At 48.4% G+C, this 12,341-nt stretch overlaps 1 protein-coding gene across 1 annotated transcript; it reads left to right on the forward strand.

Annotated features, from left to right (window-relative positions):
* Positions 1-4,378: 4,378 nt before the first annotated feature.
* Positions 4,379-11,919, forward strand: AVPI1 (arginine vasopressin induced 1). The gene is made up of 3 exons (XM_014559624.2): positions 4,379-4,535; positions 10,109-10,405; positions 11,329-11,919. The coding sequence occupies exons 2-3, from the start codon at positions 10,119-10,121 to the stop codon at positions 11,486-11,488; spliced, it is 447 nt and encodes a 148-aa protein (XP_014415110.2). The 5' UTR covers positions 4,379-4,535; positions 10,109-10,118; the 3' UTR covers positions 11,489-11,919.
* Positions 11,920-12,341: the final 422 nt, after the last annotated feature.

Raw genomic sequence — 12,341 nt, forward strand, 5'->3', positions numbered from 1 at the left:
AAGATACACAGTCCCAACAGTCTCTATAAAATGCTTCTCAGATTTTGTTGTCCAAAAAAATACTGTTACTGAATGACTAAACTGTAACATTAACTTCCAACAACTTCCATATAAATACATATAAAATGAAAATGGGAAAAGGAGGGGGGAGTTGGTATGCACAAAAACACCGTATATACATTACAAAGTGAGAACATGCAGAACTACTACCGTCTTTGTTTTTGAAACTAGCCACCAGGCTGTTTCAGCAAACATCAGTGACTTTCTAACTGTCTTGTTCCTTCTGCATCTATTAGCCGGCACTCTACTATAAGGAAGGGCTTTCTCTTTTCCTTATTACTTACTAATTCATTTATTGATATTACTATGACCTTACATATTCTCATTTTACTCATTGGGGTACAGTCTGTTACTGTCTGACTTTATTTTGATGCTCTACATTTGGCTAATTGGAGCCCTTATCAACTGACTCCTGATCCTTTTGACACATCTCCATCATTCTTTAAGTAATTCCTTACTTTTCAGCACAAGAGGTTCTAGGATCATCTTGAACTTCCTCAACCCCAGTGGTGGAATTAATCATTTCTCCAAGGAGCCATGGTTCTTTTTGTGAAGAATGGTATTGAGAAATCAATAACTGGTGCTAAATGTGCTTATTCCTCTTGGAGTGTCATTACTTCTAGGCCCTCACAACAGACAAACCTGGGGAATGTGTATGCTTGTGTGTGTTTGAGTGTATACGTGCACACGTACACATACAAATATAATCATGCACATATAGTTATAGCTATATTTATTTCTATATCTACTTATCTATATATTAAAAGCCATGAGTTCATAGTTGCTAGGGACTGAATTGTGCCCCCCCAAATTCATATGTTGAAGCTCTAACCTCCCGTGTGACTGTATTTGGAGTAAAGAAGTAATTAAGGTTAAATAAGTGTCCAGAAGAGTGGAGCCCTGATCTGATAAGATTAGTGTCCTTATATGAAGAGATACCAGAGCCCTGTCTCTCCCTCCCTGTCAGGTGAGGACATAGTGAGCAGGTGGCCATCTCCAAGCCAGGAAGCGAGCCCTCACCAGAAACCAAATCGGCTGGCACCTTGATCTTGAATTCCCAGCCTCAAGAACTGTGAGAAAATAAATTTCTATTGTTAAGTCACCCGGTCTGTGGAATTTTGTTATGGCAGTCCAAGCAGACAAATGCAGTACTTACCTTGAATTCTAATCTACATGAATGGTATATTTCTTTTTAAATATTGCTCTAATGTATCATTTGCCAGTAGGACTTTGATGTTTGGGGCCTGTTCAGGTTGTAAGTTCAGCAAAGAGGGCTATAGTAAGTTGCCTTGTGTAACATCCTAGGCAGAAGGGCACTTTTTAAAAAGTTTAGAATGACCAGGTCATTTATCAAGAACAACGGAGTTGACTCCTGCCTGAGCCATGCTTTTGCTTGTCGTCTGAGAGTGGAAGTTCTCTCTGCTCTTCTCAGAACAGAATATTCAGCAACAACAAACCCATAGGAACAAGTCTCAACCCCACTGGGGGGCCATTTGTGGCTGTCCAGCTACTTGAACAACTCCTGCAGGACAGAGAGGGGCGGAACCGAATGCTGGCTTAGCGTCTGTAGCAAGGTTTACATTATGTGCTGTGCCTACAGTACCTACTTCATCCTCAAGGCAACACTCAGAGGTGGTTTGGTTATTCCCATTTTATAGGTGAGAAAACAGAGAAGCAGAGAGTTTAAGTCATTTGCCTAAGGTAGAATAGCTAGAACCCCTTTCCTAGAATCTACTCCCCTAAAAACTAGCACCTTGCTGAGCAGTATGGGAGCCTAAGGCAAAAGGAAAAATGTACCCCACATACACTTATCAAAACATCCTTCCATATTTTGAACCAAATGAAAAAAGTGGATAAAACTCTACAGTTGGAAAACATGACCGTATGTAAAGTCCTGTGTTGCCCAATCTGTTTGCACGCTATTGCCACCACTCATAAAGCCAACTGGTAGCAGACACAATGGTGACCTGCTTGGGAACCCAGGGCTGATTGGAAATGACTAATTTCCATTCCAATTGCAAAATGATGAAGGTCATAAAGCAAACAACAGTCTGTCTTTATGTTAAACATTGATATTTTGTTCATGATTCTTTTACATTAATTTTGATTTTTTTAAAGTATTGCATTAAAATATTTATCTCAGTGAGTGAGTTTCTTAGTGCCCCCCCTTAAATATTGCACCAGAGGAGTGTTCCGCTTGCCTCACCTCAATCTGATCCCTGGTAAAACCAAGTCTGGACCTGAATTACACCAGGCCTCCATTCTCCAGAGGGGGTCTTCTCTAAACAGGGCCCTGATCCTCCCAGACGCATTCTGTGGATCCCGGGCCCCCACTCCTGCATGGCCCACACAACTATGGAAGTGCCCCATTTTCTCATCAGAAATACTGAATCATAAAGCTGTAACAACAGAAATGGTTCCACTGCATGGTAAGCACATGGTCACATGCCTGCAAAGATGTGTGGAGACACCAGATATTCTCCACCCAGCCTTAGTCACATCTGACCTAAAAGCCACAAGTTCCCACCCTGGTATGCTCATCTGAGCTCATGGCGTCAGAATTCCTAGGCTCTCCAAGCACTAATATGCCAAGAGTTTGGCCTCCATATTGCTGAGAATAGGGTAGAGAAAGTTCCTGGTTCAGAAGCTCAGCCTCCTGGTTTAGAAGTCTACACAGTGCCCTCCTTAGCCAAGCAGTTGGCTGAAAGGCTTTGCAGCAATACTTTCTATTGGAGATGAACATTGTTGACTTCTTTGTTCTTTTCAATACTTCCACAGGGCTTCAGGAAAAGCAAAGAGAAACCACTGTTAAAACCCTTTAAACTACAGTAAAGCACTTGCTGATGTTTTTGTGCAGCACAGAGAGAGGAACCATGGGATAAAGAACAGCTCCCAAACATAGCCTCCACCTTGCAAAAAGGGAGCCACAAATCCCACTGTGCTGGCTCTTACTCTTTCTCCCTCGGAATTTTTACAGAAAGAGAACTTAACTAAAATGACTGCAAAGGTCAGCTTTGAAGTGAAAAAGAAGTCAGGGAGACCTAGCTGCCTTTGTGACCATTTTGGAACCAGTGCACAAACAACTCCTCATTTTCCAATGAAGTAAACAAACAGTTATCAAGGACCTACTGGCACCCTGCATCCACTCCTGCCCCTCCAATCCAAGTTTCAAGCTGCAGCCAAAGTGAATTTCTAAAAACACAAATTTGTCACGAGGATAAGATGAGCTAATACTTGTAAAGTGCTGACTGGCATTACTGGCACATAGTAAGTGCTATTAAGTATTAAATAAACACATATAATGCTACTCCCCTCAGAGGACCAAATAGAAACTTCTTCACTGCCTGCCTCTGCCTCCTGCTTCTCCACCTCTCTCTCCTTTGCTGGCCTTACTCCGGGCCTCCTTTCAAGTCCTCCTGAGTCAAGCTACCTCCGGGCATAGCATGTGCCGGTCTCTCTTCCTTAAACAATCTTCCCAGACCCACTCCTCTTCATTTGACCAATTACAACTCCTCCTTCACATCTCAGCTGAAATGTTACTTCTACCTTCTAGGGCTTCCCTCAGTGAGGTTCCTTCATTTTAACTCTTACAGCCAAAACGTTTATCACAATTGTTATCACAACTAAATGTTTTAAGTCTTTAAATGTCTGCCTCCTTTACTAAGCTGTAAATTTCCCCAGGGCAAGGCTTATTAAGGATTCACTGCTGGTCAAGGAAATCAGACAGGTTGGGTCCCTAAAGGATCACTGCGAATAAATTAATGAAATCTTTTTAATAGTGTCTCATTTAGATGATTGGCTCACGATTGACAGCTGATTTAAGATTCGAACCCAGGACATTACGGCTTTGAAGCCTAAGGTCTGACCACAGCACTGAATGTCCCTCCCTCTCCCTCAAAGCTAGAGCCATAAGACAAGTGGTCTGGGAGTTGAGTTTAAGGAGCTGCGAGCCCATTTACAGAGGGCCACACGCTGCAAGGAACTCCGCACCGCGCGCAATGGCCTAAGGCCCAGGGGAGGGGGGCACCCGTCACGTGTACCCGGCAGGGCCAGCCGTCACCGCACCCCGGGGCAGGAATGCGGCCCCGCCCCGCTCCGGAGCCAGCAAAACCGCGCTCTCCGTGGGGACTGACGTCAATGAAGGGGGCACCTCCGGGCGAGGCGCGAGGCCGGACTAGAGCGTAGGGAAATGGCCTGGGAGGACACGCCCCTCGCTGCTGCTCCGCCGCTGATTGGACCTGGGGTATCTTCGCACTCGGGTTTCGAGGCCAGCGGAGGGAAGGGGGTGGAGCCTGGACACGCCCCTCGCTCCTCTGCCACCGCTGATTGGTTCACGGAGTCTCCGCGTTCGATTTTGGAAGGCTCGCCCGGAGCTCCCACCAAGGCTCGGCTGAGGATTGGCTGTTCTGAGGCTGAGGAGCGCTTTCTCCAGGGAGCCGCTGCTGTGACCGAGGTGGCCCGCCTCGGACGGCCAGGTATGTAGGTCGGCAGCCGGGCTTGCATTGAGATGGGAGTGGGCGTGCGGACCGTCAGAACAGGGATGCGGCCGGGACCCCAACTCCCAGGTCTGCTTAGGGCCTGTGGTTGTGCGAAGCGGCCACGTCTGATCCCCGGGGGCCGACCGGTGCTGGGCATGACGCTGTGTGACCTCAGCCAGGATACCCCCTCCCAGGCTCTCGTCCTGTTGATGAACGCCGCCCGGTCCTTGTGAGCATTGCCGCGGCAGGAAGCCCAGAGCGGCGCCCACCCTTTCGAAAGTCGTGGAAGAGGGTGGGGTGGGCACATCTTAGCTTACCCCATCCCTATTTGACGTCTATTGGCGCTGCCCTTCAGCGTGGTGAATAATCGCTCTAACTCCCCACGGGACCGTGGAGTGCCGAGGGCACAGAGGCTGGCTCGGGGGACCTGATTTTCGATCCCTGCGCCTTCCAAAACCCGCAGAAGCAGATAGCGGGCTCCAAGAGGTTTCAGAGCCTCCTGGGTTCTTCCTCCCCGTGAAGACCTCGTCAGCCATCTGGCAGAAACAAAAATAGCAGTGGCTGAGAGCGTGGGCACCGGGCTCAGACTAGGTTCATACGGGAGCCTCATCACCGATGACCTGTGTGACTTTGGGAACTTAACCTTTCTGAGCTCAGCTTTCTCATCTGTAGAATGGGTGTGATAATAACAGTGCCTCCTCATAGGGGGTTGTGAGGATTACAGATATAACCCCTCAGAAAATGCTGTTCTGCCCTTGACGGGGAGCAAGCTGCCTCAATGGCAGCTATGATCTGAAAGTCCACAGATGAATTCATCTCCCTTACCCTCTTCTCCCAAGAGTGAAGGCCCCTTTTGAAGGAGTTTCATGAGGTGGTGAGGGTGCAAATGGCAGTGGTTCTATAGTCCGCGGTGGTTAAACAGCCTCTCCTTTGTATCATTCATTCGTGATGTAATGTACCCAGATAGATGCTTTTCATACATATCTCCCTGTCCTGGTAGGGATTATTTGTTCTCACCATTTTGATGATGAGCAGACTGAGGCAGGGGAAATCTGAGGCTTGCCAGGGTCACCCAGTTATCAGTGGCACAGCCAGAATTCGTGGTTCTTGAACTCTTGAAGGAGTGGTTCCCAGATCTAGTAGGAGTTTACTTCCAGATCATATCTGACAATTGATTTGAGAGAAAGGCCCATTTCCTTTTTGCACCTCCTGGGACACAGATTTGGAGGTCAATGTGTGTGTCCCATTCTCTCTGGCGTGCCTGGCTGATCTAGGCCCTGAGGGTGGGGCGGCACACACAGCCATTTGGACTGGGCCTCTCGCTGGAAGGAGCCACTGATTTTGGCTGCTGTCCAGTGGTATGTCTGTGCAGGGAAGCAGGCCAAGGCCACAAGTGTTGACTTGGGCCTTGGGCCAGAGCCTCCAGCTTTTTTTTTTCTAAGAGGCCCTTGGCCTCAGATTCTTACTATCACCAGAGTTATCTGAAGGGGGTGAGTTGAGTGAGGGCGCAGTTGCCACCAAGGTCACACGAGTGTGTTGTGCCTGTCATAGTTTCCTGCACCTCCCTGAGACCACAGTGAGAACAGCTGTCTGAACTGAGCTTCATACATTAAAAAGAATGCTCAGTTGAGCACCATATTTATATACTGTAAATTCAGTGCATGGTGAGTCACATCTTAAATATATTTCTTTGTTAGAGCTCTACATTTATTGCCTGTTTCAAAACAAGTTGAACAGAATCTTTTTCAACATTTGATATTTACTTTGGGAGTTCATTTTTATGCTAGTTAGGGTTAAATTGAAGTGTTTTGCAATTAGTCTTTACTCATTTGCTCACAGACCCATGCTTATCTTTTATGTCAGCTCTGAAATGAAAGATCCATTTATAATCTTTTAATAGTCCTGTGGTTTCATTTTCCAGTTTCAAAAAGTGCCATGGTTCAAGTATACGCTGACTTCCCTGGCCTCAGGGCTTGTCCAGGAAATTAGTGGGAAAGTAACCCATTGAACAAAACAGGAAAATTTTCTGATAATAAAATTGTTCTGATGCAGTTTCCTCAAAGTTTACCATCTAATCCTGCATGAAATGCACTGATTTTTATTCCCAGACTCACTTCGCTGTCTGAATTCCAGGCTAGGAGGCAGAACCAAGAGTGAAAGGCCTCGAAATCTGGAGGTGCCAAGCTACCCCCACCCTCGAGGTTCATGTAGGGTATGGCTGAGGCTGGAGGCTCAGACTCCCCCAGGTGGTTCCTTAATGATGCATTTGTAACTCACTGTAACTCTGTAACTTGGCCAATGGAGGCTGGAGGCAGGAGGCAGGGCCTTGCAACCCTGGCAGAGGTGGCTGGGACCATCTGGAAAGTCAGGCTCTAAGCCATTTCCTCCCTGAGACAGCTGCTGCTACTTGATCCCATTTGCATTCTCTCTGAAGGGAAGGTGAGATTGCCTGAGTCTAAGAGAAGGAATATCACCTCTTCTCCCACCACCCAGATCCGCCTAGAAGTCTGCTCCGGGCTGGGCCGTGGCCAGCCCAGGTCACTAGAGTGTTTTAGAGAAGTGAGTTCTCTGTCTTCTATTAGACCTTAACCCCACAGCCCATGGCAGCAAAACAACGTCTGGCCTTCAGGGAAGACTGAGGAGGGCAGAAAAGGGTCGCTACTGGTTGAGGAGTTCCCTGGCATCTAATTAGCCAGACCTGTCGACACTTGCTCCTAGGCTCTGGCAGACAACCAAAACCCTCTCTGCTTCAGTATAGACCTTTTCTCGTCATGGAATCATTGGCTCTCAACACCAGCACACGCCCTCCGAGACCAAAAGCATCAGCCTGTTCTTTCACATGTAAGAGGGAAACAGGCCCACAGAGGCCATACGAAGCGCCCGGGGCCTCTCAGACAGTGAGTGGCAGAACTAGGGCTTGAACCTAGACCTCTGACTCATAAGCCGGTGCTCCGTGTGCTGGGCTGGGTTCCAGGTTTCTTTTGTGGAAGCTGGGCATCTTCCTCTTCAGAGTGCCGCGGGTTCACAGCTTCGAGGCTGGGGAGTTTGTAAACAGCTCTGATTCTAGCAAAGAGATTAAAATAAACTCCACAACCCCATTCCTGCCTGGCTGGTGGGACATCCATTGTTCTTCCTCTTCTACTGGCGAGTTTCCTCCTTTGTGAATTAGGTAAGAATAGTGAAACAGTCCTCACAGAAATGATGGAAAGAGATGTGTTCTGAGCTGCGTGGCTGTGAGAGCAACTCGGTGGTTTAAAAGCTCGGGTTGCAGTCACTTAGACCAGGTTCTGGCCTGGCTGAGCCATGGGTGCCCATAATCTTAGTTTCTCTTTGCTCCTCTGTGAACTGGGATGAGGATAACAGTACTTGATTCCTAAGAACTGCTTTGAGGATGAAATAATACCTTGCACATCACTGATACAGATTAAATACCCCACAGTTAGCTTTTATCTCTCTTTATCCACCTGGGATTTTCGGTGGCTGTTGTGTTCTGGTCACAGTATATTTATATCATCCGGTTCTGGGGGTTTATTTACCACACATATTAGGTTTTAACTGGAGTTGCATAATTGTGCCTAAGGAGAGGCAGATTTTAAAATTCTGATTTTCTAGATAAAAAGCACAATTTTTATGAAGTTAATTTATCTGAAAGTCTTCTGCAGATTTATTTTAGGTGTTAAATGTTTTGAAAAGAGCGGGGAGTTCTTATGATAGAAGGCCTAGAAACTGGGACAGGGTGAATGTGGAAGTTGCTGGAAGAAGGAGGGTGACTATTGAGGTGAGGCAGGAAGGCAGGGTGAAGAATGAGAGTCAAATCTGAGAAGTCTGAATGGGAGGGAGAGATGGCTCAAATTCTCAAGACCACAAAAGGCAGGTGAGAGTAAAAGTTACTTCTGCAAGCGGGCTGAAGATAGTAGACTGGTAATGCTTTTATTTATGTGATTCTGTTCTTTTGCATATTTTACAATGAGCATGCAGAGTTTTTATTTAAATATATTTTCACTTTAATTTCCCCCTTTGTTAAGTCAGTTGCTAGTAGACAGATATCTCTGTAGCTAGCTGTGGGATGAGGTCTGACTTAGCAACCAGGCCTTCCCTGGTGAGGCCCAGGGCTGCAAAGGGTGGGGGAAGCCCAGGCAGGTCCTCAGCTGGCTCAGGCCAGACTGCTTGGAGGAAAAGGAGGGTCCACATCACACCCCTGACCCAAGTACAAAAGTCAAGCAGGCCAAGAAGACGGTTATTTGCATTTATTTAGCTCTCATTGGGTACCTGATACGACCCATTTAATCCTTACAATAATCCTGAGAAGTGGTTATTAGCCCCATTTTATAGTTAAGTAAACAGACTCAGAGAAGTTGAGTAGCTTGCCTAAGGTCACAGCTAGGAAGGTGGCAGAGCTGGGATTCAAAGCCAGTTCTTTGTAATGCCAAAGTCCTTGGTCTTCCTGGTCTCCAGTCTGTTTTCTACTCCCATAGCTTTTACAGAGCCTCTTATTCCTTTATCATTCAAAGTAAACTCCCTGGAACTCAGGGAAATAATTCAATTTTCATCTCTTGGATACGGGACGGCGGGGGGGTGGTGGTGCAGGGGAAGCACTGACATGAGCCTAACTGTTATGGAACTTTATCATAGATTTCGGCCTCCACCCTTATAGGATATTCTAATCCTATAGTCTCTTCTTGTACCCCTGTCTTCCTCTCTGTGGTCCTTTGGACTGTAGTTAGATCTGATTGGTCTATTTCACACTGTGTTTGCTAAATTATATGGACTTGGTTCATCCCCCAGGTCTTGAAAATAAGAAATGGGGTGACTCCTTAATGTTACAGATGGAAAAGCAGAATAGTAGAGCATCTTGCATGTTCTTAATGCTTTATGTGCCTTCACTCACAGGAAGTCTGTCTACAAAGTAGGTAATAGCATGGCTGATAAGTTTACGCAGGAAGCAGCTGAAAGTGGTGGAGGCGGCCGGAAGCCAGGAGCCTAAGCCCCCAGCCCCTCCCTTACATCTGTCCCAGAGCTTGGGGCTCCGCATCAGAGTATTCTGGATTCTGTTCCGCAGTTTCCTCATCTGAGAAATGGGGAGGTTACAGGTACCTACTCACAGGGTTGCTGTGCTCACATTTCAACGCTGTCCTGTGGATACAGCTCTGACAGCGGAACCAGAGATACAAGTGCTGCTGCGTTATCATTAGGACCTGGGGTCTGCATGGACTTGAGACCAGGACAGACCTGGGTTTTACTTCTGGCTCTGCACTGACACACGGCTTTGTGCCTGCGAGAAAGTCATTTCACGTCTGAGTCTCACTTCATCTGCAGAGTGGGGATAAGCACTTCTCACCTTCTGTGATTCTTAAGTAAGTCTGTACGTGTGTCAGACACATAAAGCACTTTATAGTAATGTTTGACTATCATTATTAATGGTATTTCCCCAAGGTGCCCAGGGAAATTAGAGCGATTTTAAGTCAAAGCTTACTCCACTTTAGCTCCTGGAGAATAGAAACACCAGGAGCCCTTGACTAGTCAGGGAGAGGCCTGCAGAGCTGCTGACGTGCCCCATGCTCCTTCCTCAGAGCACCCAGAATGGGCACCCCCGCCTCTGTGGTGAGTGAGCCGCCCCCCTGGCAGGCCCCGACTGAGACCCGGGGCCGCAAGCAGGCCTCGGCCAACATCTTCCAGGACGCTGAGCTGCTGCAGATCCAGGGCCTGTTTCAGCGCAGTGGGGACCAGCTGGCCGAGGAGCGCGCGCAGATCGTCTGGGAGTGTGCTGGGGACCACCACGTGGCCGAGGCCTTGAAGAGGCTGCGCAGGAAAAGGCCCCCACGGCCGAGGCCCCTGAGCCACTCGCTACACCACTGCAGCCGGCTCAGGTAGGCTCCCGGGGCTGGAGGGCCGAGGGGAGGGGAGCACTAACGGGCCGCTCCACCACTTCCCTGCGGCAGACTTGGAGCCACTAACCTGGCCTCACTGTGAAGTACCTACCATTTGGGTTGTTGTAAGGTCTGCACGGCACCTACCCCCTGGTTGCTGTTACTCCTGGAGTCATCTGTGACCCTATGAACTCCCATGGGGAAGGGGTGCCTGAGTCCTATCAGTGCCACCTCATTTCACAGTGATTCTCCACCAGGTGGGAGGAACTACTGTTTGGAAGGAAAAAAAATCCTGTTTACCTGTTGAACAGGTAACATTCAGAAGTAAGCCTGGTGAAAATCTTGGCTGTGGGATTACTGAGAATACAGCATAGGAGGGTATTGTGGAGTCCACAGCTCAGGAACAGCAAGCCCCAAGAGATGGAGTTGAACCACGTGGCCTAACCAACCATTGCAGGTTACACTCTGGGCTCCATTCCAATGGCTGCCTTCTCTGGGGCCCACAGTCAGCACGTTAGATCTTAACAGGCCTTCTGAGATCATTAGGTCTGGGGCAGCAAATCAGTTTCATTGCTCATATTGGTTCTAATTGAGTAATCCCTATTGAAATCATCTTAAGAAGGATACTTGCCTTCTGGTCTCGTATTATGACTGACTAATGACGTCTGCCATGATTATAGGATGAGGAAGCTGGGGAAATGTTGAGTGTCATACCCCTGATCTAGTTCAACTTTCTTTACAGAAGAGCAGTCTGAAAGCTTTGCCTCATCATGCGGCTCTCAGGGGGCAGAGATGAGACTGGAGCCCTGGTCTCACTTGGCCCTGAACAGTGTGCTTTAATAGTTCATCATGACCAAAATCTCTTCAGTCCCCATTCTGTCCTTCCTATTGATGTTGGCTTAACACACACTTGTTCCCTGCAGAATCCCAGAGTCCCACGCTCCACCAGCCGACCCACAGAGCAGTGCCACGGAGATGGCTTCCGGCGATCAGTATCTGAACTCTAGGAGGGCAAGTGCCAGGATCCGCCGGAACTGGAGGAAGCCGAGTCCCACAAGCTACCTCCATCAGATCAGACACTGATCTGGGGAAGGGGCTGGGAATGGCTGTGTCTTCCCCAGGATTCATAGGGACTTTGGCCAAAGGGCCTGGGGAGAAGAAGGAAGAGAGAGTTGAAGCAGACAGCCTCACATAAGTAAATGAAATCCTGATGCCATTGGCCTGATCGAGTCAGAACAGGACCAGAGGCTTCCACTGAGCTGTTTTATGGGACCCACTCCTCACCAGGTCAAGAAAGTGACCGTTCCTGCCTCAGCCCTTCCCAATTTAACACTATACTGGGCTGCATGACATACCCCTGGGAGTCAAGTGACAGGTACGCAGACTCAGCATCTCACCACTTCTGCTACTACTGTAACCCGTGGTCCAGCAGCCTGTCCCACAGCCCTGCCCCTTCAGACCAGCACAAGGAAAACGTGGTTTAAGTGGCAAAATAAAAACATCTGCATCAAGAACTATGTGAGTCTGTCACGGAAGGGGAAGATGCCGAAGTGGACCTCAGGAGCCAGGGGCTGAGGCGCTGGGCTCATTGTTCCCCGGAAGGGGAAAATCGGGCTGGCCTCCTTTCCCACAGGCTTCTAATTGGGAGGTGAGATGGAAGCCCCTCTGTAGACAGTCCTGATCCCAGGAGAGGAGGGGGTCCTTGGCCCTTAGGCAGCTCTAGAAGGGGGGAGGCATTACAGTCAGCCCTGCAGGGCGGGCAGTAGGTCCCTGGGCTGGATGAGTCTGCAGTCAGTGTAGTGGCACTGGCTCCTCGGCCAGCTTCTTCCCCGTGGACCAGCCGTCCTGCGGTGGCTCAACTGCTGCACCACTCGAGCCTCTTTGTATTACTGGTTTCCTGTAGCCTGAAAACCCTAGGTGAGGATTTTAAACTATT

Source organism: Camelus ferus, chromosome 11 (genome assembly GCF_009834535.1).
Source record: "Camelus ferus isolate YT-003-E chromosome 11, BCGSAC_Cfer_1.0, whole genome shotgun sequence".
Lineage (NCBI taxonomy): Eukaryota > Metazoa > Chordata > Mammalia > Artiodactyla > Camelidae > Camelus > Camelus ferus.

Coding starts and splice junctions, on each gene's coding strand:
- AVPI1 (XM_014559624.2), top strand. CDS start 10,119: ATGGGCACCCCCGCCTCTGTGGTGAGTGAGCCGCCCCCCTGGCAGGCC. Junction 10,406..11,328: donor CACCACTGCAGCCGGCTCAG/GTAGGCTCCCGG, acceptor TGTTCCCTGCAG/AATCCCAGAGTCCCACGCTC.